At 33.5% G+C, this 26,795-nt stretch overlaps 4 protein-coding genes across 4 annotated transcripts; 1 reads left to right on the top strand and 3 right to left on the bottom strand.

Moving 5' to 3' along the window:
* Positions 1 to 6,249: 6,249 nt before the first annotated feature.
* LOC136233265 (alkane hydroxylase MAH1-like) lies at positions 6,250 to 8,317 on the bottom strand. The gene has a single exon (XM_066022875.1). The coding sequence runs from the start codon at positions 8,132 to 8,134 to the stop codon at positions 6,611 to 6,613; it is 1,524 nt and encodes a 507-aa protein (XP_065878947.1). The 5' UTR covers positions 8,135 to 8,317; the 3' UTR covers positions 6,250 to 6,610.
* Positions 8,318 to 14,834: 6,517 nt separating this feature from the next.
* LOC136232343 (zinc finger CCCH domain-containing protein 25-like) lies at positions 14,835 to 19,687 on the top strand. Its single transcript, XM_066021436.1, has 4 exons — positions 14,835 to 15,135; positions 15,688 to 15,797; positions 15,888 to 16,075; positions 18,800 to 19,687. The coding sequence occupies exons 1-4, from the start codon at positions 14,963 to 14,965 to the stop codon at positions 19,445 to 19,447; spliced, it is 1,119 nt and encodes a 372-aa protein (XP_065877508.1). The 5' UTR covers positions 14,835 to 14,962; the 3' UTR covers positions 19,448 to 19,687.
* A 179-nt stretch (positions 19,688 to 19,866) lies between these two features.
* LOC136232345 (uncharacterized) lies at positions 19,867 to 21,890 on the bottom strand. Its single transcript, XM_066021437.1, has 4 exons — positions 21,701 to 21,890; positions 20,945 to 20,987; positions 20,702 to 20,862; positions 19,867 to 20,622 (listed from the first exon to the last, which is right to left on the bottom strand). Exons 1-4 carry the CDS (start codon positions 21,863 to 21,865, stop codon positions 20,227 to 20,229), a joined length of 765 nt encoding a protein of 254 aa, XP_065877509.1. The 5' UTR covers positions 21,866 to 21,890; the 3' UTR covers positions 19,867 to 20,226.
* Positions 21,891 to 22,202: 312 nt separating this feature from the next.
* LOC136232342 (pentatricopeptide repeat-containing protein At2g29760, chloroplastic) lies at positions 22,203 to 24,518 on the bottom strand. The gene has a single exon (XM_066021435.1). The coding sequence runs from the start codon at positions 24,487 to 24,489 to the stop codon at positions 22,285 to 22,287; it is 2,205 nt and encodes a 734-aa protein (XP_065877507.1). The 5' UTR covers positions 24,490 to 24,518; the 3' UTR covers positions 22,203 to 22,284.
* Positions 24,519 to 26,795: the final 2,277 nt, after the last annotated feature.

Genomic DNA, 26,795 nt, shown 5'->3' with positions numbered 1-26,795 from the left:
AGAGGTTTTACTGTACATCCATTTTTTAAGAAATACCACCTGGATGGAAGATGCAGAAAGAGATTATGTTATTCGTTTGATTTAATTAAATTATGCTTTAGATTTTCAGATAGGATGATTCCCACTATTTTTTTTAAATCAAATGAAGAAGCATTTACATCAATTTGAAGAATTTTATAAATTATTTAGTGAGGTAGGATCCTATTTAAATTACCATAAACTCAATAAATTAAACTAGTTTCAAATAGATAAATTCTTGTAATTAATCATATCACAATATGACTCCTAGTTTATTAGGTTATTAACCACATTAATAACTTGATATAATTTTTATATATTATTCTTAATTATTGCATATTGAATTTAAATAATATGCGTGACTCATCTAATTATTTAAACCAATTTAAGTCCATAACCCATTATTCATAAAAACGTTTTTCATATATAACTTTGAGCTTGAGTTACTCAACAATCCAAATGGCACGGGTTGAATTTATAATAATGAAATACAACGTAATAGGAGTTAACTTTTGTTTTTTTTTATCCCTTTAACTTTTGTTATTAAGGGGAATTTTTTCAAAAGACTCGTACTTTTAAAGTTTATTGTTAATTATTATGTTGATAGGTAAATTACAAATAAATTTAAAATATACATTATGTACATCCTACCAAATACATGTTGATATTGTCCGCTTTGATCCAAATCCAATATCTTAGACCTCACGGATTTAAAATGCGTCTGCATGTATTGGATTCACACCTTACTAGTAAATCACAATCAATCTCTCTCCATTTCCAATAGGGGGTTCAGTTTATTCATGTACTCTTCACCATTCCTCAATGTCGCTCATTGCTCAGGCCTTCTACCCCAGTGTCATCCACTCCGGACCGGGTCTTTACAGACCCACCAGCTTCTGCCTGGTTCGTCCTCGAACCATACATCGTACATGGAGAGTCGCATCTGATACCATTTGTAACATCCTACCAAATACCATGTAGATATTGTCTCCTTTGGCCCAAATCCAGCACCTTGGGTCTCACGGCTTTAAAACGCATCTACATACATTGGATTCACACCTTACTAATAATCTTCAATCACTCTCTCTTCATTTCCAATATTGGATTTAGATTATTCATGTTCCCATCACCATCCTTTAGGGTCGCTCCTTGCTCAGGCGTTCTCAGTGCCACCCATTCCGAACCGAATCGTTACATATAAATTAATTATTGCGGTCAGTTGTTTTGATGGACAAACCCCAATGATATATTATTAGCATCGGTTTAAAGGAAAGCTGATGCTAAAGACTCTTTCAAAAGTTCGGAGGGTCTTTGACGTCAGTTTATTACTTATAACCTACGCCAACAAGATGATTGAGTGTCGACCTTTTATAAAACCGTCGCAAATATTTTTGTTGGCATTGATTTCGGACCGTCACCAATAAAACATTACCAAAGACTATTTTTCCATAGTGATTAGTGTTCTTCTTCAAAAAGAAATATAATGAACTCATTATGGTTTCTCAAGTCCATGTTCACCGTATCAATGATAAAGTAAGTGTAAAAACCATTCTAATTGATCCAAATGGCTTGGTGGATGATCTAGATGAAAGCTACTTTCTTTTTCCTACAAGACAGAGAGAGAAGTTGGTTGTGTCCCGACGGGGACTTCTAAGAAAAAAACAATAACAAAACAATATTGCAAGAATAAAGAGAAGAACTATTTTATGTGAATTGAATGTACTTTTTTTTGGAAGAGTGTGACATTTTGAATATGAGTAGGGAATCCTATTCTAAACAAGTGTAAAATACTCTAATGAATTTAGAAAAGTGATAGAACTACGTAAAATATGAGATAAATGCGCTTGTCAAATACTATTCAAGCATTATAATCAGGATAAATAACGCTCCAAATAACGCATCTATATATTTAAGTAAAATTTTCATATCTGAATCTAAAATATTTTTGCGATGACTAAAGTCCACCTGCACAAATATAACTACTTTGTGCTTAGATTTAGGACTATAAATGAGTCGAGCCGTTCATGAGCGGCTCGGTGGTCGGCTCGATAAAAACTCGGTTCGATTTGTAAACGAGCCGTTCGTGAGAACGATTTATTGGCTCGGTTCGTAAACGAGCTGAGCTTGAGCAAGCCAAAGCTCGCGAGCAGACTTGATTAGAAAATTTATGAACAAATTTTAGTTTTTTAGAAAACTCTATAGTTTTGTATTAGTTCACAAATATCAAAACTTAATATTATTTCATTTGCTATTAGATGAGTTCGTTCACAAACATAATAAATGAGTAATAGACGAACTATTTGTAAGCGTCTTGTTTATTTATTCACAAACTTTGTTTGTGAGCTTGTTTATGTACACAATTAAAGAGCTATTTATGACAAACTTCATAAATATAATTTACGACTTACTCACAAACAATTCATGGTTAGATAATTTTTCTTAATAAACCAAGTTCAAAGAGGATTTTGGGCTCGAAACAAACTCGAAGCTCGACTCGAGCTCGTTCATTTTCTAATGAGCTGAGCTGAGCTTGAGCAAGCCAAAGCTCGGCTCGGGCTCGAACTCGTTAATTTTATAGCGAGCCGAGATTAAATAGGCCAAAGCTCGGTTCGGCTCGACTCGATTACAGCTCTAGTTAGATTTAAATTAATAAAAGCTTGATTTAAGTTAAATGTTTTTTTTATTGGAATTAAAACATGATAACTATGTTGGTAAGCTAAGCTTTCTATATATTATTGGAACACAGTGAGACGCGTAACATTAAGTAACTCCAGTGCTTGTGGTAGGAATTATATGCCAACCTCCAAATTAGGACTCTATATATATCACCCCAGAGACGCATTTGTTTAGAATTTGTACGATGATCAGAAATGACGTTGACTTCTGTTGTATTCGTCTAAGGCCAATTATAAAATAGATATTAACAGTACTATCAACACAAATTTGTGTTGCATTCATAATTATTAACACTACCCCCGAACACTTAATTAGATAATATTTTTAACTGTTTTTCTTTATTTTATCAACTCTAATAATCTATTGGTCAATCTGAACTGTGGTTTAATAGTTCGTCTTTCAATTGAACCTTCATACATCTAAAAAGTTTTCGGTTACGTTATTGTAAAATATAATCCGTTGAACAAAATGATGCGGAACATTTCCTTTGAGGATCAAGTCCGGGCAAGGAAAGATGGAGGAGGAACCAAACACGAACAATCAAGCGAGTAAATAGGCAAAAAATAGTCTCACGCTCCGCGTGGAGGAGGATCTGATCCGGAGGGAGTGCCACTTATTGGATCAGCAGCTAACCCACGCTCCAAGTGGGATCACTTAAAATGCCTTGTGAATTAGTCTTGCTCCTTACTCCAACTTCTTCCTATTTACAATTCGGCCACTCATTGGGTAAAATACATACTTAGTGTACAACTTTTACCTGTTTTCACACTTTGGTGTACAACAAAAATTTTGTCAAATGTACACCAGATAAAAATGACCGATCAACCCAATCAACATGTCAAATCATCAATTTTTAACCTGAGACTCACTCATCTTCTTCAACCTTATATCTTCTTCTTTATTTTCTCTCTCCTCCATTTTTATCAAATATCATTTCTATCTCCAACTCTCATTTCTCTGATTTTCACTTCACTTCCTCCCTCTAACTCTCATCTATCTCTCTCTAATTCTCTCTTTCTCTCTCTTACTAAACTTACTAAACTTTCATTTTCGAAATACTAAACCTCTCCATAAAAAAATAATAATACTAAACCTCAAGTTAAACCACGTTGGAGAAGGATAACTTCATGCTTGACATTGGACAATCTTCTTCCGAGCAGATAAAATTGCTCTGCGCCTCTTCTCCCCCTTTCCTTCTTCCATTACCCAGTTGCAGTATTCTATGTGGAGCAAACCGCTACTGATATCCACCGGCCAGTGTTATAATCTTTACAGGGTTTGATTTAAAAATCCTCCACCAAAAAAGTTGTGAATGTAATCAAATTAATTAGAAGATGAAGTTTTTTCAACTTTGTCATGCTCAATCAATTCTTTCCTTTGATTTTTCCCAATTTTAGAATCTATTTTCTTCTGAGCTGAAAAGCTTTAGCTAATGAAATTGTCTTTCAGGTAATGTATCAAACATGTAACCAGCATAGCTTTTGTGTTTCAGAGAACTCAGTTTATTTTTGTTTGGTTGAGATATGGCTTCTACAAGAGGCTTTAATTACCATACTTGGAAATTTGGTATATGTTCTTAGTTCTCGGTAAAATGCATAGACGTAAATCGAAAGGGGAAGTGCTACTTACTCGTATAGAAATAAGAAAGGGAGAGACAGAGGGAGAATTAGAGAGAGAGAGATGAGAGTTAGAGGGAGAAAGTGAAAATGAGAGAGATGAGAGTCAGAGAGAGAAATGATATTTGATAAAAATGGAGAAGAGAGAAAATAAAGAAGAAGATATAAGGTTGAAGAAGATGAGTGGGTCCCATTTTCATTAAAATATGGGTTAAAAATTGATGATTTAGCATGTTGACTGGGTTGACCAGTCATTTTCACCTGGTGTACACTTTACTGGGAGTTCATCAGAAGGTTATACACTTTAGTGTGACAAATTTTTGATTGTACACCAAAGTGTGTAAACAGGTAAATGTTGTACACCACGTATGTAATTTACCCGCCACTCCTTAATTACAACCTTTGCCACTCATAAATTACCATCCATGCCACCCATTTACCTTCAACCCATTTTACCCCTTTTTAAGTTTTATATAATTAATATTATATGTCTTTACCCTTTGATGTAATTTGTGAATTAGGTTTTGGATGTTATAAATGCATCTCTTTCTTTGTAATCAATTTAACTTTTATCAAATACAAAATTAACTTTTTCTTTATGAAGTTTTGTTAAGGTTTGAAACCTTCAACAATGGGGTTTTTTTATTTCCTTACGGCTTAGCCGTAAAACCCGTGGATCAATTCCTTCTAGTTTAGTTAGAGAAGAACCTCTTTGTTAGTTTATGATTAAAACTAACTCGTCCTGAAATAATCTATATCAATTGGTATCAAAGCCGATCGTTTTCCTAACGGAGACTTCTTCGACAATGATTCAACCGAGTTTTCTACAAGCCATAAAAGAGTATGCCGCTAAGAGCCTTGAAGTCCTCCAAGCCGAAGCAGGGGAGATGGATTTTGAGCTTGCAAAGATGAAGAGGAAGACCATAGAGAACTTGGAGCAAGAACGGCTACAAAGAGGCAGCTGAAACAAACGTAAATGACAACGTCGAGCCCAAGGGAAAAAGGATGAAGAAACCTCCATGTTGTCTCCTCAAGGTTCATCCCAAATCTTTCCTCCATTATACAAGGAAGACGTAAATCCAACACTTGCGAATTCTCATATGGAGTTATGGATATATAAAATAGCACTAATATAAGCTTAACATTTAAAAAAGATACCAATTTAGGTCTCGATAACAAAACGAGACACGTCATTGATATTACTCTGTTAAGTTCTGTCAATTGTACGTGGAGGGAGAAATCAGAACTTAACGGAGTAATATCAATGACCTGTCCAATCCGTTCTCGATGCCTAAATTGGTACATTTTTTAAACGTTAGGCATATATTGGTGCTATTTTGTACGTGAAGCTTAAATTGATACTTTCCCAAAAACCAGGCCTATTTCGGTACCTTATCCCTTTACGTAAATCTGTACTTGTATGTAATTTGTATTTTTAGTTAAAATTAGACTCATTTTTATTTAATTTCATAGGCTTTTATCGAGCCGAGCTTTTATTTGATATTCAATTTATTTTTTCCTTTAATAATATATTTATTTATTATTATTATTATTATAAACTTATTAATAATATTATTCTTAAAATTATTTTAAAGTCTAATATCATCATTATTGTTAAGTTCAGTTAAGTTAAATAGCACAATGGTGTTTAGTTAAATTCAGTTTAGTTAAGTAACATTCAGTTCAGTTCAGCGATAAAGAACATAGCCTTAGTAATTTTAACTATCTTTACTAACGGAATCACCACAAGGTATTGTTTGTCAACTTTTAAACCAAGCGAATTGTGTTTGCAAATCGAGCCAATCATAGAGTTTATTTTTACACTTTTCCCTAGTTAGTATTCCTTCCCCCACAATATATAAACGAAATAATCTTATGAAACTATCAAATATTTTTATTTCATTTATTTATTATGTAGACATGAAAACATAGTTTTACAAACAACATAATATTAATGTCTTAATAAAAGACTAGATATACTTGTCAATGAACAAGCGTAGTGCATATACTATATATTTATTAATATTCCTTAACGGCCAGCTTGGATTGAGGTTAGTGGAGGTTAATTAAAGGGAGATTATTTGTGTAACCTTGCTTGGGAAGGAGTTTAAATGGAGGTTATTTTTCTAACCTTACTTAACCTTGCTTGGGAAGGAGTTTAAGTTTAAATGAGGGTTAAATGGAGGTTCAAAAACCTCCAATTTCAGTCCCACCAAATTGGTGGGATCCGGAGGTTCTCTAATCTCCCCTCCCTTCCCCTCCCTTTAATGAACCTTACGAAACTTTCATCCAAGCAGACCCTAAGAAGGGTGTCTTTTAAAAAATGTAACCTTGAAACCATTTTTGGGATGAAGAAGTATAGAACTAGATGGACAAACATTCTGATCTTTAGTGAAGTGAAGAGAATAATTCCACAAGATTGCACAAACGATTGATTTGATCTGGAGAAAGGCCAAATTTTTACCTAAACAAGTTCTTGGTCCAGCATTGAATGCTGTAAACTTGTATGAAGGTTGATGTTTGATTCCTCCACTCTCCGAAATCCATCTCTCCGGCTTGAATTCTAAGCAATCTTCACCCCATATTTCCTTCATCCTTCCCATTGCATACAAAGAATACACAATCCTTGTATTTTTAGAGATATGATGACCACTCGGCAGAATATCTGATTCAATTGATACTTTCCGTTCAAATGGTACCGATGGATAAAATCTTAGAGCCTCGCATATAACTCCGTGTAGATAAACAAGTTTCCCCATTTTTTCCATATCCAAAAAGTTCAACTTATTGTCATCATTATGAGTCCCAAAATGTTGTTCCATCTCCTCCAAGATGTTATTTTGTGAAGATGGGTTTGTTGAAATTAGCCAAAATGTCCAAAAAAGAGCAGCACTTGTTGTGTCTCTGCCTGCAACCATAAGGTTGACAGCCATATCTCTTATAAACTTGCTTGATAGATTGTCTTTTTGATCTTCCAGCTGCAGAAAATATGTTAACGCATCGAATTCGTTATTGTTTTTCTCTTTTTGTTGGTTTTTTTGAATGCAATTCTCCACGAAAATATCAAAAGTATGAGATGCTTTTGTCATCTTCTTTTCTTGTCCGATCTGTAACCATCTCTGGAGCTTCCAAATAACACCAGGAACAATATGGCGATAAAAGAAAACTTGTGCAATATCATCAAAGGCTTTCTGAGGAGCAGTTGGGGATTCCATGGACAAAGTATCAGGGTCCATACCAAACAATAAAATACAGATATGATCGAAAGTAAAACGTTGAAACATGTCTTTTAAATCTAACTCAATTCCTAATTTGCAGGCATTATCCAAAACAGAGAATAAACATTTTGAAATCTTTTGGTGTAAAGATGTGTGAACAGCAAGCTCAAACCTCTTGTCTTTCAACAAAGAATGAATCATATTCCTCTGAATTTTCCAGCTATCAGAATCGACAGTGAAAATGCCATCTCCGAGGTAATTGAAGATGTCGTTGAAGTCAGAGCCTTTAGGATAATTAGAAAAGTTTTTGCTGAAGGTGTGATGAACATTCATGGGATCACTAGTGAGGAGAAAGGCCATGGAAGAGAACCATGGAGCTTTAACAAGAAATGTTCCATTATTTTGTTGAAGAAGACAAGTGGCGAAATCGTGGATTTGAGATGCATTGTAGAGAAGGGCAGGGACCATGCCGACCACAGGCCAATCGGTGACAAGTGAGTTTCTGCTAGACCACCATACCCAAACAACAACTATCGAAACAAAAGCTGCTGCAATTTCGAAATACACCATTTCTATCTTTTCTTTTCTAATTATGTTTTCTTTCATTTTATTTAAATTCAAATTTCATATCAGCAAAAAAATAAAAAAGAAGTAAGGGCTGATTTGGAGAAGTAATTGGCCTACAAACCTATCAATAAGAAGAATCATGAGATTTTTACAGATTTAGAGGAACAACATTGAATAAAATTACAGTCCAAAAACACTTTCAGGAAGACAAAACCTATACAATCAAAATCTGAAAAAAGATTCTCAAAATAAATGCACCTCTCAAACAAGATAATATAAATAAATGTAAAAATAAAATAATTGCTATCAAATTTGGCAAAGTTGGACATGTGGGACTAAACTTGTTGGACCAAAGACAACTTGAGTTGTACCGTGTAGTAATTGATTTTTGGATAAATTACAAAACTAACTCAATTCATCGACTCATTTATATATTAGACTCATTTCACTTCATTTCATTTGCAATCCAACTTGAGTTTCATATATCAATCCAAGATCCAAACTCTTCATGTAAGTATTTTGTTGATTTTACATACATAAATTTCTTTGAATATTTTAGTTCTATGTATTTTAAGTTAGTTTACATTTTGGAGACTGAAATTTGGAGGGTTTATCTAACCTGTTGGGTTCGCATTTTATGATTTTCCTCTACAGAACCGTAAACTGCAAAGCAATTCGCTTCGCAGAATCATAAATTGCGAACCACGTTTGGATAAAGGGGTTATGAGAATAGAGTTCGCAGTTAACTTAATTGTGAAGAAATGCGAAACAACTTAACTTCGCAGTTACATTAGATGCGAAGCACATATCTTTCACAATTTTCTACCTTGTTTCGCAGTTGTTTGAAATACGAAGAAAATTTCTTTTGACTGTTTTTCTTTAATATTGTTTTGATAATGTGTTTGTTTCTCAACAGTAGCAGTATGTCAACCGACCATTTTTTTTTATGGTCATGTGGAATATGGCTAATGGAAAACAGAGGAAAAAACCATAGCATACGTGAGTGGTGAATTGAAGTTGCTTCGGCTTTCAACAATAATCAACTTCGAGATTTTACAAGAGAAAGTCTACACTTCTGCACGTATTGATTCAACATCATTTATCCTACGTATGGCCATGCAAACAACATATGGTCCAAATTGGAATAGTAGTTCCTATTGTTGATTCTAGTGATGTTGAGTGCTTCATAAAGAATTGCCAAATGAATCTAAACGATGTGATCCCACTGTATGTTACTTTTGAACCATGAATAATAGATGCACAACTACTGCGAGTTATGAAGAAGGAGAATGTTGTTCAATCAAGTTATGATCCCACTATTGAAGTTGACACTCATCGGCCATGCAAATAACAGGTTACAAATTTCAACCTCACATCCAACCCCAATTTAGATGATATAAGCTCAAGTCCATTTTTTATCCCGAAGAAACGGTTTATGAAGAAGATATTTGGGGTCCTTATAACCCCAATGATCATATGATGATAGTCATGATGAAGAACAACCTATCGATCGTAGTCCGATCCGTATGTAAATTGGTATTGACAGACCGACACCTCAATATTCAAAGAAACGCATCGATGTGTTGATTCAATCAAAACAATATAAGATAATCAATTAACAACAGTTATACACTACGCCAATAGCCTCTATAGATGACGGTTCCAAACCGTCATCCCGAAGAAAATAAAACTATCATGGGGCTCGCTGCCATCTAATGCTCCTTTAGACGATGGTTGCGTTCTGTCATTTGAATCAACCTCACATGACATCAGTCTATTGGTAAGTTGTCATCTTACGCATATTCCGATGACGACTTATTTATTATTACCGTCACCTCTATTACCATTGAATGACAACCTGCTAATTAAAAAATGTCAAGAAATTTATGAGAAATTGGCATATTGGTAACTGTGATGACAGTTTGTGTAATGATTTCTGTCGTTGTAGCGTGTTACAGATGACATAGTTCTTATCAATTGTGTCAATGGATTTTTATTCAGATGACATATTTTATGTATTATTTATCTTCCTATTGTTTTTTATATGACATTTTTTTTAAATCAATGTGACTTGCTTTCTTTTTTGCTCGATATTTCAATAAAATTTCTGGGTAATATTCAGATTGGTATATAAGCAGACATGCTAAATTAACATCAATTTTTATATATCAAAGATTTGAAATCAAATCACAGAAACTAGTCAAGAACAGATAAAAGCAACATACACGAGTTATTTTAAATTTATGAAACCATAGTCAAGAACAAATACAGATCACAATTTGTTGCGAATCATATAATAAAGGGTAGTCTTCATTCCCTAAAAAAGAAATCCTCAAATGTCTTGTTTATATGGAAAAGCAATCATTAATTAGGCAAATAATCTAAAATTCCAAAGCAAATAAACCTGACACAATAGTACATACCACTGATTCATCTTCAGCGTGACCTTTAACTTTTCCACCCCTAACCCATTATAAATAGAACGTTGTTTCTATTTTGAGGTTTGCCCTAATCTTAAAAACATTCAGAGAAAAGAGCATACCAGCAAATGGCTACACTTAAAGTTCTGCAGAGATGCATTTGGTTGGACTTGTGTAGCCTCGCTCATGAGTCGCCAAGATGGCTTATAAGTATTGAAGGTATCTCAGTACGCATACTTCTGCAGACTTCTTCTTATTGCATTTCTTCTTCTCAATGTTTGATATTCGTGTAAGACCTTTAGATGTTCACATGTTAAAATGGGCATTCATTATTAAAGGCCCCAAGTACACCCCATATGAAGGAGGTGTATTCAAAATACACATCTGCTACCCTCTAGAATTCACAGCCAGACCTCCAATAGTAATATCACAAAGCTAATTAAGTATTAAGTAGTAAGGCTCTGCTCTTTATCGCTGAAAAAAACTGAATTGAACTGAACGGAATGCTACTGAATACTACTAAATTTAATTAAATGTTACTGAACTCAACTGGATGCAATTGAGCTTAACTGAACTTAACAATAATGATGATATTAGACTTTAAAATAATTGCAATGATAACATTAAACATTAATAAGCTTATAATAATAATGGTTCTAATAATAATAATAACAACAACAATAATAAATAATTATATTATAAAAGATAAAACTAAATTGAATATCAAATAAATTCTCAGCTCGATAAAAGCTTATGAAATTAAATAAAATTGAGTCTAATTTTAACTAAAAATATAAATTACATACAAACACAAATTTACATACAATTTAAAGCCTACGAAATTAAATACAACTACAAATTTCCATATGAATACAAAATTCCATTCAAATACAAAATTCCATTCAATCACGTCTAGCGGAGAATGAAAATGACGATGATGATGAAGTTAACAAAGATGATTAAAAACAATTAAAATGTAGTTGAGACAGTTAATTTTTTAGAACATTATAACGTAAACATATTGATATAATATTTATTTACTTCTCATAAAATTTGCAAACAAGTTGTACCAAATAATTATAATTATAATAAATAATGATAAAATTATATATATAATGATAAAACATAAATTATATATAAATAATTATAATTATAATAAAAATTGATAAATTAATATATAATAAATTATAAATTATTTATAAATAATTATAATTATAATAAATAAGGCAAAAAGTCTGGCTTTCTGGGTTCTCCCAGAATTTAGGGTTGGGTTCTTCCTTTTCTGCGGAGCTCTGGGCTATTCTTACTGGAATCAATCTTGCTAAAAGGCTGGGTGTTAAGAGGCTCTCTGTGGAGTCTGATAATTTGGAAGCAATCAAAATGATTTCTGAGAATCATTCTATGGGTCTTAACAGTCGCAACCTCATCAAAGCTATTATAAGGCTTTGCTCCTCCTTTGAGTTCGTAGAGTTCAGACACATTTTTAGAGAGCAGAATCGTGTTGCTGATCGCTTGGCGGCGGCGGGCCATGAAGGGACGTTAGGCGTTACTACCCTTCCTGTTTCCCCTAGTTTCATCTCTCATCTTCTCTTAGAAGATAGGATTGGGGTTAGCTTCCCTAGGCTAATTCCTGGGTAGTTTGTTGTTATTCATTTTTCTTTTCCTTTTCTACCAAAAAAAAAAAAAAATAAATAAGGCAAAAAGCATAATTAAGCCTCTGAACTTTACATATTTTAAGGATCAAGCGCCTGATCAATTATTTTTCCATATTGAGCCATTGATCATTGATTTTGTTTATGGATTTTACTCTTATTTAACTTTTCCGTCGAGTTTAGGAGATGAGAAGATTGATTTGACGATTCTAATGTTGAAAATCACAAAATGGAAGATGAGAAAATCGAGTTTGGAAGAATATAATAGAAATTAATTTCTATAACTCCGTTTCAATTTTTAATTTTTATCTCTCCTAATCAAGAAAATCTTAATTTTACTGGTCCATGTCAACAAGCCAAATCACCGTAACGATGTATGCCGTCCAAACTCGACGAAAATGTTAAATAATGGTCTAATCCATAATAGAATCAATCATCAAGGGCTCAATATGGAAAAATAAATGATGAGAAGCTTAATCCTTAAAACATTCAAAGTTCAGTGGTTTAATTATGTTTTTTTCCAATAAATAATGATAAATTATAGATAAATAATAATAATAAATAATTATATATAAATAATAAATAATATATATATATATATATATATATATATATATATATATATATATATATATTATAAACAATAATCAATGGGATTAGAAGGTTTTGTCCTTTTTCTTTTCCTGTTTCTACCAAAAAAAAGAAGGTTTTGTTCTTCCTTCGAGACCATCAGTTTCTGTCACATCTTCAAGGAGCAAAACAGGGTGGCAGACCGTCTTGCAGAAGAAGGTCACATGAGGATTTTGGGAGTTTCTACGTTCTCTTCTCCTCCTAATTTCCTTTCTTCTCTTCTGATGGATGATATGGTGGAGGTCGGTTTTCCTAGACTGATCCCGGGCTAAGTCTTTTTAGTTTTGTGGTGTTTTGTTTTTCCTTTCCTGTCCTACCAAAAAAAATTATAAATAATGATAAATTACTTAATGCTAAAACTGAACTGAACTGATTGTTACTGAATTGAATTGATTGTTACTAAAATTAAGTAATAAAGAACATGGACTAATATTACATTTAATACATGGACTAATATTACATTTAATAGCGCATATATATATATATATATATATATATATATATATAGATTAATCTATTCCTATTATCAGTTTATCTTCAGAGCTAGAATTTATCATCGTAATGTTAGTCCCCAGGGTTGTTCTCTCTTCCCCAGTTTGTATACGCCATTCATTTCCCACTGCCACAGTTAGTTCTTATCTATTTCTTTCTAAATTCCATGTTTCCATCTAATTTATATATTTATTTGTTAGATGCTATGGCATATATATGACATGATGAAAATAAAAATATAAAATTGGATTGACAATAATAGAATTGGAATTGAAATAACAAACTTGAAGCCAACAAATGGCTATTTCGATGAGGCCTTTGAGTTGCAATCAGCTTCAAATTCACGAGCAAACAGGTGACTTGAACGATTGCAATAAACGTAGACGATTTAGTCCATGAGACTTCAGCAAATACTGACAAAAAAATAGAACAGTCGATAGCTAATTATGTATTTGGGATGCTTGGAAATGACTAAAAAATGTTAATTTCGGATTTGGTAACAAGATTAACGGCTTAAGATGCCGTGGAGTGGCAAAAGAGTGAATTTTTGACTCAGAAGTCGTTGTGGTGGGGTGAAAACATTAACAAAGTTGGCTTAGCGAATTAATTGGAAAATTAGAAACAACCAAATTTTTGGAAAAAAAAAATGAATTTTGGAGGTTGAAAATGGCTTGTAAAATGAGATTTTGGCGGATTGAAGCAAAACGAGAGCTGGAAATAGAGCGAAAGTTTTAGACAAAATTAGCTTTAAAGGGTCGAAATAATTAATGAAAGTAGCTGGACATAATGTTTAAAATGTTGTAGAAATTGGATTTTTATGAACTTTAGGCAAGAAAAAACGTTAACTTTCGGGCTCGAGATTGACAAACGAATGATTGGAAATTGAAAATTGGTTACTAGAGAATATTTAGAAGTTTTTTTTTTCGACATGAATATTTAGAAGTTTAGAAACTCGAAAATTGGAGTTGAAAGTCAGAGAAAAAAAATAATAAAGTTGAGTTGTTGTGTTGGTTGGTGGTGGTTAAAAATGAAGAAAACTTCATTTTGGCTCTAAAAATAACTATTAAATTCGTCGAGATATCTAGTTTCAGAAACCCCTATCGTTTAATAAAAAACCTATTATTTCGTATCCCAAACGAGTAGTCAAAATGGTATTGGTGGTATTGAAAAATATAAATAACTAATTTTTTTTTTGAACCCAAATCCACATTCATAAAATAGGATTACCATCCTCAAGAATAACATCAGTCAGCCATGTCGGCATTACAATAGACAAAAAATCGCTAGCATTGGAATTGGAATAGGCATGCCTAGCTACCAAATGTGCAGCCCTATTCGCTAAACGAGATATAAAACATAACTTAAAATTAGAGTTGGAGCTAAGAATGACCCTACAGTCATGAATAATTAAGCCAAACTTGGAGCCCTATTTCTTTTATTTACTTTTTTTTATTATTTTTTTTTGAGATATACTTCATTTGTATTACTTAATTTAATTTTTCAAACTTTATACAAAATTATCATATAGTATGCTTTTATTATTTTAGGAGCTAACAGGATCAAATAGAAATTGAAACATGGGATGAAACTAAATAATCCGTTGCTGAAGATTAAATCGTGTTAGGGAGGAGAGGAATCGAGAGAGAAAAGGGAGGGAGGGAGAAAAAGGCATAATGAATCCATTAACGCTGGTGAAACGAATACAGAACATAAACTCCAGAGAAGCTGAGTTAGGTATATCAGATGAAGCTTCATGGCATGCCAAATACAAAGATTCAGCTTATGTTTTCGTCGGCGGCATTCCTTTCGATCTCACCGAAGGCGATCTTCTCGCCGTCTTTGCTCAGTAAACCCTTCTTTTCACCTTCCATCTTCTATTTCTTGTTTATGTATTCTCAATACAATGAGTGCAAGTGTTTTCCTACTCTAACTGGAACCTTGAAATGGAGAATCTGATATTAGAAACGTATAAATACTGTGTTTAAGGATTTTAGGGTTTTGGCTGCTTGATTTTTCAGCTTAGAGTTATTGTCAACTTTGGGACTGTATGCTTCAATTTGAATTGATTTAATTGCTTAGTGAGGAAAGGGATGAAAAATGGAAGGAAGAAATCTAGGGAACCGGAGGAAATTCGTGCTTATAAATCTTTCTTTTAGGGAGAAATTAAGTTAGCAGTGTTGTAATTCGGTCTCAAAGTAGTTATTCTAATCTGCATCAGCAATGTGAACAAGCTTAATGGTCTGTTAATGTTTGCTAGAGTAGCTTTCTTGTCCTAGTAGAATTATGTACTAATTTTCTGATTCTTTGATTATGTGAATATGTATCAGTATTTCCGTAGCTGTGAAACTTATTCTACATTCTGTATACACTAATATGTTTTGTAAATAAACCTTCTCAGATATGGGGAGATTGTTGATGTTAATCTGGTTAGAGACAAGGGTACTGGTAAATCAAAAGGTTTTGCATTTATTGCATATGAGGATCAAAGAAGTACAATTCTTGCAGTAGGTTGGTTCGCTTACCCTACTGTAAATTCTTAACAGTAAGAACTACAAACTTAATTGTCTGTACTTAGATGTGTTTGATCTTTGTTTTCAGATAATCTGAATGGAGCAGAGGTTGCTGGTCGAATTGTAAGGGTTGATCATGTTACTAATTATAAGAAGAAAGAGGAAGAGGATGAAGAGACACAGCAGCAGAAGAGGGAGGCTCGAGGGGTATGCCGTTCTTTCCAGAAAGGTGAATGCACTCGTGGAGCAAGCTGTAAATTTTCCCATGATGAGCAAGTAAGACCAGTGGTTAATTTGGATTTGCATTTTAAAACTGGTCATCTAAGCTTCATTTCTACAGACGGGTTCCTTTATTACTATGCTGATTTTCTAATTCATAGATATTCAATATTCAAAACCAGTTTGGAGCAATTCAGTGCTAATCACTGTTGTTAGAATCTTACGATTCACGATTCAATTCAGCTCTATTTCGAGTCGAATCTATAGGTGAACGTGAATCTAAATTGTAACAGAATCTTACAATTCGCGATTCGAAACATACTATTCAATTCGATTCAGCTCTATTTCGAGTCGGATCTTTATCAATGTTCATCAAAAACTTCAACAACACTAACTACTAAATCCACTATCCTCTAGTCCGATTGTTATTTAGCAAGCTATCAACTCAAACTAGTTTCATTCCATCATTATCAAGTTGACAACAAGGGCACAAAAAGAGTAAGAAGCTCAAACTCTCCACTAAGTTATTAAACAGAGTCTGATTTGTGAATTAGTTTTATTAGGATTGCATTTGCATTAGATTTGAATTGTAAGTACTTGGTTATAAGATTTCTTTTTTGACATTAAAATTGCATTTCTAGACTAATATTTGATAATATTTTGAGTTCAACATGGTAAATATTTTATTTTTTTATAATATTATGAATTTGAACGGAATCTTACGATTCACGAGTCACGATTCACAAAATGTGGATTTCGATTCACGAGTCGAATCTCGTTTTGACAACTATGGTGCTAATAAGAAATATGAAATAATATTGACAAATCTGCGCTGGATGTTCTAGGTTCTCTTCTTTTCCTGCTTGTTTTTATTATTATTAATATCATCATTTTCTTCACTTAATTGGTTTTAACAACTTAGCATATGTATATATAAAAAAATGAACTACACAGCTTATAAATCAGATTTTCATTTTATTTCTTTCTACACTTTGCATTTCTTTTAACACATTCTTCTGCATTGATCAGTGTGCAGAACTAGCGTCATGCATCTTTGTTATTGCTTATCTGTGGCACTCCATGCCTATTCAGAACAAAGAGTTTCCGTTCAGCTTGAAATTTGTTCCAGTAAAACTATTTTCATTAACAGTGTGTTGGACTGATTTTGTTATAGTTTTAATTCATTTTCACATGCTAACAAACTCAGCTATTGTTAGTTGTCCTTATATTTATCCCTACATCACTCTTTAGTATGTTCCCTTTTTCTGCTTCCCAATTGATTGAAGTGAACTAGAGCATGCTTCTAAGAATGAAACATTTGCTAGTTTGTATTGGACACTACCTAAAGGCTGTTTTGCTGCATTATCATCTTCCTATTGGTTGCAATATAAGATGTGAAGTTTTCAGAAATTAAATTGTAAATAAGAAAAGCATGTGATTTGGTAAATCATTGGCAATCATTTGTACATATTACTTATATATGCATTGGTTATGGGTTTGTGGGTATTTGTATTTGATATGTTATAGGCCCCTACGAGCCTTGGCGCAACGGTAAACGTTGTTGTCGTGTGACCAAGAGGTCACGGGTTCGAGTCTTAGGAGCGGCCTCTTGCCAAATAAATTGGCAGGGGAAGGCTTGCCCCCAGTACACCCTTGTGGTGGGACCCCTCCCCGGACCCTCGCTCAGCGGGGATGCGTAGTGCACCGGGCCGCCCTTTTTATAGGCCCCTAGCATGATTTCCTACTCTTATTATTTGAAAATAGAATTCACATTTTTACTGAATTTGCTTCTGTTGGATTGCAATATTTTCCTGATTTTGGTAACCTGGTGAAACAAGAATGGGAGAACTAGTATTTATGCTATTTTATTTTAATAAATTTTGAAACTAATGTTGTTTCTAAATGCCTAGCAGGTTCACCTCGTATATGTTCACCCCTAACCTCCACATGTTTCTTGCTGTTTTATACGCTATAGAGTGTTCTTTTTTACGGAATTGTCGCCCAAATTTTGGGTTTTCTTTCCCAAAGTAATGTTGTTGGCGATCTACTTCTTGATTTTGAGTGATTGGTTGTTTTCTGGCTGTCTTATGCATGATGTTGTAGACCTTATGGCCTTAGAATATTTTATTTTAGTTTTTAATTTTGTGGAGGAAAAATTCTATTGCATTTTTGAGACCCACATGTGTTCTGTTGGTTTGCTCTTGGTCATTTTTTTCTTGTCAATTTCTTTTTTTCCTTTTTCTATTCCATCTATAATCCTGTGCTGCAGAAAAGCGGTCTGAACATTTTTGGTTGTTGGTGTGATTAAATGCAGGGACTGAAAATCTCTAATTTGATTGCCACAAAAATGATCTATGCTTCGGAAGTGTTCATGCAGATGTAGGAGTGTTGATTGATTTTTATGTTTCTTGATAGTAATAGTACATCAGGGAATTACATATTTGTGAAAATATGCATTAACCACAGTTTCAGTTTTCATAACAGTTGATTATCTCAATGATGATTATTATGAGTTATAGAAAGTTGCTACCTGAGATGACTGTTTCCTGTCTTTCTTACCATCCTTTATTTGCTTTGAATTTCTACTTTTCTTTGGTAATTGTTGTTTTGATGTCCTTCATTCTAACTGTGTCAACACTTTAGACCTTTTCCTTTTCTTTCCTTTTTTTGCTTAAAACAAAAACTTTAAAATGTGTAAATTCTTTGTGGGTTTAAAGACTTGTTTTATGCTTCAACTAGTGTTCCATCCTCATTCATTCTTTTCTTTCATTCTGTCTCCAGAGAGCTGCAAACACGGGATGGGGTGCTGGGGATAAAAGTCCGAGATGGGGACATGACAAATTTGATGGTCCAAAAAAGTTTGAGAAAAGATCTGGCACTGAAAGGCCTTTAGAGGTGCACCTTAAACAGATTGATTCAATGGAGCACAAAAGATCTAGAAGGCTCGAGGACAATGAAGCTGAGCGGAAGTCAAAAGAAGATTACCATGGGAGAGATGGGAAGAGATTAACAAAACACGAAAGTAATGAATTTGCACCAAAGTTGAGAGATGATGAATATAGAAGAGATGAAAAGAGGTTCAAAGGGCACAAGGACAACGAATTTGAGCACAAGGCTAGAGGAGATTTTAATAGGAGTAATGAAAAGGGTTTCAGAAGGCATGATGACAATCAATTTGACTCGAAGTCAAGAGAAGATGGTTATAAGAGGGATGATAGGAAATCCAGAAGGTATGATGATGAATTGGAGCCAAGGTCGAGAGAGAATGATGGTAAAAGGGAAGAAAAGAGATTAAGTAAGCATGACTCTGAATACTCTCTCAGAGAAGACCAAGATAAGAGAGGGGAAAAAAGATCGTCGCATGGTATGGATTCTACCTCTAGTCGTCATAAAGAAAGGTATGATCACAGGCGTGAGTTGGATAGATGAGAATCACTGAGCAGAACACTCTTAAGACTTCCGACATACAAAGAGCATGCCTCGTTTTCTTTCGGCTGGTTAAGATTTGTCTGGTTGCAATAAGATAGTAAACTGTAAGATGAACTATACTGCAATGTTGCAACATGACATAGTGAAATGTTTGATTTGAGTATTTGTTTATCCCTTCAAGTGGATGAATTTTGTTGTATTTTCTGCAGCAATATCAACATAGCGCGACGCTCTTATCAATTTGACCGGATATTCTTGGTTTCACTTGCCAAGTTTTGGCTTCATGAGAAGTGAAATAGCAGGAATCAACTGAAATTTTGCATCTTGCTTTGCTTCCATTTATTTGGGGGTTAAATTTACCAATGAATCTTATGGCAGGCTCAACTTTCACACTCGCTAATACGGTTGTGATTTTGGATTCAGATTTCAGTTAATTTATGTTGGCATTTTTGCATTGTTTACCGAATTTTGCTGTGTGTTCTATAATAGTTATGTTAAGAAGACAAACATGAAAAAATTTAATTTCTTCTATTGCACTGTTTTCGCATTACGCTAATATAGCATTGAAATCATCGTTTATTAAGTTGAAATAGTTGCTGTATTTGCTTGTAAAATAAAAATAAAAATAATTGATTTGAAGATGCAATTTAATTTGAAATACATTTGCTTATATAATAGAGCAGATAGAATGAGAATAGTTGTGTGCATTCAACAAAATCAACAAGGCAGAAATTTGCAGTGAGAGTAAGAGATGGAAAGAAGAACAAAAACAACATGTTTCACTCCATGGCTGCATCAACATCAACAATGGCGGATCCGGGTTCCTGGGAAAGAACTTGTTGAGGCATCAATCCAGGTGCAAGAACCTCCTCCAAAATATCTCTGGTGGAAAATTTAAGCTTTTCTTTTGCATAATCAGTGTCTGCTGAGAACATTACATTGCTGTCCACATTAGGCATTATATCTTCCGTCGGATTTGAAAAATCTCCAGTGATAATCTCTTGTTCCTCACTGATTTTTTGAGCTTCAGGATTTTCCCAATCTTCAGCAATTATTAAAGTAACCTTACTTTCCCAGCTCTTGAAAATTCTATCTGGCCCCGGCTGCCAAAATACTTCTCCAGAGCTTTGTTTGAGTATGAATTTGAACTGCATTGTTGTCTCAATCGGAACATCCTATTCAAAAATTTATAAAAAAATTAAAATTAAAATTATAGGTTTTGAGGGTTAAAAATGTGTTTTAGATCTGTATTACCAGTTCAACATTCCAAATGTGTCCAGTGGACCAGTTCATTGGTAAAGCATTGGTAGGATTCCATAAACCAAGTGTAGGATGATCACCAACCAGAAGAATCTCATCACCAAACATACATTCCTTGTGCAACTGGAATTTCACATGGATAGTTTTTGATGTTGCTATAAAAAAAATGAAGGAAATTATGGTAATTATAGTTCAATGGAAGAATTTGAGGAATAAAAGAGAAAGGGTACAACTTACTAGTTGAAAATTCAGGTGCTGTGTTATGGAAGTCAGTTGTCACCTATTTCATATATTAATGAAATCAAGCTACAAACTATTAGATTAACTTTCAAAAGAATCATCCGACAACATGACATTAATTTAGTGGGTTAATGTTTTATTAAATAAAGTATAAGTCATTTTAATCAACATGAAATTGACATGAATGTTTAAAATTATCTCATTGGGACTAAGTTACAAATTTGGATATATAGTTATTGAGGGGGAGCAAATTTAGCATCCCTGTAGAAACAAAAGTGCAATCTTTAACTCTAACATTTACCGGTTAGTGCAATTCTAAGTCTAATTGACAAAAAATGAGTTTTTTTATTAATAAAAATTATGCAGCATTAAACCTTATTGGGTGGCCAGAAAGCTCAAGTTTGATTAGAACATGAAATTACATATGAAAAAAATCAATTTTTTTTAGTAAAACTACATCTATTGGTAAATGTTAGGTTTAATATTGCATTATTTTTTGTACAAAGTCAGGTCTTCCCAAATAATAGAAGGTCTAAATTTGTATCTTATTTCTATTTTTTTTTTTATATTTTTTACATTTCATCTTAATTAATAAAATTATAATTAAATTTAGAAGTATTACATATGATATGCACAAAACACGAAATTGATACTTATTCAATTGAGTTGACACAATAATAACACTACTTTTATTGTTGGGTTGAATTTGGATTGCCTCTAAAAATTGATAGAAAAAGAAGAAGGTAAATTTACCTCAACAGCATCAGGTAGTAAATGAGATTTAGCAACCAAATGATGGCATTGTAGTTTCTTGGAAGTTGTAAATCTTAAAAAGCAAATATCAGATTGACCCAATACAGTTATGTTGCTGTTTCTAGTGCACATCTTAGGGGAAAAGCAGCTACTCAAAGCTGCCATTTTTTTTTTCTTTTTTTCTTTTATAAATTTGGTATGAGAAATAGAGATGAAGATGCTTCTTTTTTACTTGTTTCTTTTGTATTTGATTTGGTAATAGAAAATGCAAGTATCAGTAAGAGAGTGGAGAATTTAGTGGGTTCTGTTCTTATTTATATATACTACTTGAATGATGTGGGTTGTTGACACTTGGCGTGAAATTTATGGATCTGTTAATATCATTTGACTGAGAGTGTTTTAAGCATCTTTTACTGGGTTTACAGCCTTGTTCGGCTCCCTGATCCATTTGTTTCTCAATGTACATTCAGAAATGAGCAAGAGCAGTTTAGGAATTGTTCCTCCAAAATGTTTTCACTAACTAATCAAATTCATTAATTTGGCAAAACCAGACAGACAGACAGACAGAGAAATCTTAACCAGATTCACCAGTAATCCATACATGAGCACTCCCCTTCACTAAAATGGTGAAATCTGTACCTATCTCTTAATAGTATATCTCTACTGTAAAGCTTGGATACCAGCTTTGCAACAGAGTGACAGTCCCCACAAACACGAAGGTTTTTCACTATCCTCATCGGTTGTGATGGACTCGTACTGATAAGACCAAAGGCCATTGCTAACTTTTCACTGTGAAGATTAAGTGCCCTCTCCTTCATATTTTCTTCTTCAACATATTGCAGAAGGTGTGATTCATTAGGCACATAACCAACAGATTTTAATCTAGCTACTATCTCATTCAACTTTCTGTAGATTCGTCCGGATAGCGGATGAGAGTTATCTCCTACAAGAAACTCGTGAATCACACCACCAACCTCGATTGAACTGCAACCCGGTTCTTTCTTGATTCCAGAGTTTTTCATTTGTTGCCTCAATCCAGAAACATTCTCCCATTGTCTCGTTTTGGCATATATATTCGATAACAGCACATACGCTCCATCATTACTCGGCTCTATTTCAAGCAAACGGCTAGAAGCCATTTCAGCAAGCTCAACATTTCCATGGATTCGACACGCTCCAAGTAGAGCTCCCCATACGGATGGAGTAGGAGCTATTGGCATTTTCTCTATCAATTCAACAGCTTCTTCCAGAAAACCTGCACGACCGAGGATATCAACCATGCAAGCATAGTGCTTAGTTCCAGGCACAACGCCGTATACCGACTCCATTTGATTAAAAAACATCCTGCCCTCATCCACTAGTCCTGTGTGGCTACAAGCACATAGTAAATTGGTAAATGTTATGGAATTAGGCTTCACCTGAGCTTCTTCCATTTTCATGAATAAGTCAATCGCGGCTCTCCCGCGACCATGCATTGCTAACCCAGCAATCATGGCACTCCAAACAAACACATCTCGCCTCTCTGCTGAATCGAAAACCTCAAGGGCTTTCTCTATGTCACCACATTTAGAATACATGTCAATAAGTGAGGTTGTTAGATGGCAATTTAACTTTATCTTTTGCTTCTTTATGTACACATGGATCCAGCTACCTATATCCACTGCTCCCAACTGAGCACAAGCTGAAAGAACACTCACAAGTGTGACTTCATCTGGTTTTGCAGTTCTACTACGCTGCAATTCATGGAAAACAGCCAAAGCCTCCTTGGGCTTTCCATATTGTTCGTAAGCAGATATTAGCACATTCCACGCAGATACGTCTTGTTCATGGATTGCATAAAAAACACTCCTTGCAGCATCAAAGTTGCCACTTTTTGCATAACCATCAATCATAGTTGTCCATGAAAACTTATCTTTCTTCTCCATCTTATCAAACAATCTTCTTGCATCTTCAATACTTCCATTTTTCACATACATATCGAGCATAGCATTACTTACAGTCAGACTCACATTAATTCCATTTCTCTCAATGTACCGACAAATCCGTCTCCCGAAGTCCAAATCCATCTTCTTTGTACAGGCAGATAAAACACCAACCATTGTTACATCATTAGGACTAACATTCTGAAGCTCCATTCTTTCATACAATGCCAAAGCCATTTGTGGACAACCCCCCTGTGCAAACCCTGCAATCATTGAGTTCCAAGAAACAACATCTTTCTCATTAATCTTGAAAAACACTAAATAAGCAGAATCCAAATCTCCACAGGAGGCATAACAATATATGAGAGAATTCAATATATACAAATCCAATCCGAATGAGGCCTTAATAACCATTCCATGAATAGCTTGACATAGAGTCAAAGTAGAAACCGCAGAAACAGCTTTGATGACGAAAGGGAAAGTGAAATTATTAGGAAACACTGAACTCTCATGAAGCATTCGGTTGAATACAAGTAGGCTCTGAATAGGGTCTGGGGTGGAAGCAAAAGCGCGAATGAGAGTGTTCCAAGCGAAAAGATTTGGGTGGGGAATATGATCGAACACCTTGAGAGCATAATCGAGAGTAGAAAAGGAAGAAAGAGCAGCGACTTTGAAGAGTTTGCTGGCAGAATAAGGATGGAAGAAGAGGCCTGAACGGAGTATACGAGCATGAAGCTGTTTAAGATGGTTTAAGTTGGTGCACTGGTCGATGAGAGAATGAGGGTGCCTACCGGAACTATACTCATCCACGGTTAAAGGGCTCCACGGAGGAGGAGGAGGGGAAATAACCCCACTGTTTAGACCCATTTTGCGATGTTACTCCTTTGCTATTTCGATGTTATATATAAATTATAACATGAATAGACATAATGCTTCGTTAATAATATTTCAAATTAGCTTAATTTATTAGTGTTAGATTCTAAATTATACTGTTAGAGGTAACCAATGGGGATAGAATTTAAATTAGATAAAAATGTCACTACTAAAAAAAGATCAAAGAGACCAATTTGATTTTTAAGTATTTTCTTTTTCTGCTCATAAGTTTAAAAAAGAATAAATAAAAATATCATCTCTAGACGAATATGCATCACATGATTTTAGTTTTTTTTGGGCCCAACACATTTCATCTTTGTATTTGTTTCCAAAATCAATTGTAATCTACATTTTGAATCTCATATATTCCATAAATTAATAATTTTAATAATTTTTTTCGACTCCGAGTTAAGCCAATGGAATAAAATAATAATCTCACTAAATATATAAGATAATAATTTTAATTTTTTTTGAAACCCACTAAAAATATAAAATAATAATGATTCATTAAATACGAATAAAAATTACATATATAATTAATAAAATAAAGCACTTTCTAAACAATTTTTATTTCAAATTGTATGTTTTCATAAAATATGTATCTATAGTAATTTTCAAAGTCTTTATAACAAGAAAAACCTTTTAAATGAGTAGCCATGCATCTATAAGCATTCTATTTTGAATCATGCTAACCCAATATTAATAAAACTTCTTTTTCATAAGATTAATAAACTATACAATGTACCATCATTAATTAATTGTTTATTTATTTTGTTTTCTTAATTATCGAAAAAAAAGTAATTGTTTACTCTGAGAAATATAATGTATAAAATAAAAATATTCTATAAATTAATAAATATTAATTTATCGATAAATTGATAAAATATTCATTTATCGATAAATTAATAAACATGTATAAGATAGTAATTTTCTAGGTCCCAATGGTATTCATTTATATAGGTTAGTCTATCAACTTGTTTAAGTTAACTTATATTAACTCTCTAAAATACATGTGATTAGGCAATGAGATATTTTGAAAAAGTTGAAATAAGTATATTTTAAACAAGTCCAGGAAGCCGATAGATCATTACTGTTAGCAAATTCACATGACCAATAAATCATCCTTAATGAGTGGATATGTTACTTTAAGCAAATTTAAAGGGTAAGTAAGATATTTTCAAAATATAAAGACACTCTTGATTTTGTAAGACAAGTACATAGGATCATAAATGTATTATTTTTTTTTTGTCTTTTTTATGAAATGTATTAAGGATTTATTTTGTTATAAAGATTGTATTGAAAGATCATGAACCGTATGTCAAGAAAGAGGCTAAGGGCTCTCCCGTATCGTACTACTTTCTTTCACTCCTACCACCTCATTGCCTTGATAAATCTGTGTCACCTTCCATTTATAGGATGAACAGAAGAAATTAACACATTTTTTTTATAAAAGAAATTAACACACTTAAGATAGATTTTAAACTTATTTACACATATTCAGTAAAATGTAAGAAAATTTTAATTTTAAGGTGAAAAAATTCACCACGTTATGAGACAAAAAAATTCAAAAGAAAGAAAAGTCTACACATGTTCATTTGCAGTGGAGGTATGCATGGACTTTATTGTATATGTCTAAACCATAAATATTTAGGAGTCTTTGTTTCGGCTTTTCAGAACATCTTTTAATGTTTTATTTCAAACCACATTAAATATAGTGTTTGGTTAAATTTATAAAACAACAGCTTTTAGCTTTTCTAAACAGTAGCATTTTAGAGCTTTTTATAAAAAAAAAAGTTGTTTGTATTTATTTAATTTTGATAAAATTATCTTTTTTATTTCCATAAAACACGTTTTTAACACTGTTCTAATCTCTATAATATTATTGTTGTAAGAATAAGGTTTTACTGATGAGGGCATCACTAAAGTTTTAGATGCGTCTCTCGATTATACTATCCAAGACTTGGGGTCCAATTTTTTTCGAGAAAGAAAGAATGATGAGGGAACCACTAAAGGAAACGAGGAGTCAATAAAACAGGCCCCACACAGCGTGTCGGACAGTAACACATCATGTGGTTCAAATAGCCCCATACTGCGTGTCAGACAGTAACACGTGGTGTGGTTCTAAGGGCAATTTTGAACCTATCACTACTTATTTATATTTCCCATCATTAATCTATTTACTAGTTTGACATTAAATTATTCTGTAACCTTTTTACCCTTAATGCCTTCAGTTTTGTTAGTTGTGTCTGTTGGTCCTTAATAAGGCGGAATAGTTCTAAATGGGGGGGGGGGGGGGGATA

This window comes from Euphorbia lathyris, chromosome 6 (genome assembly GCF_963576675.1).
Source record: "Euphorbia lathyris chromosome 6, ddEupLath1.1, whole genome shotgun sequence".
Classification (NCBI taxonomy): Eukaryota; Viridiplantae; Streptophyta; class Magnoliopsida; order Malpighiales; family Euphorbiaceae; genus Euphorbia; species Euphorbia lathyris.
Note: the sequence above shows the minus strand (reverse complement) of the source record. Positions and strands in the feature narration are given on the sequence as shown.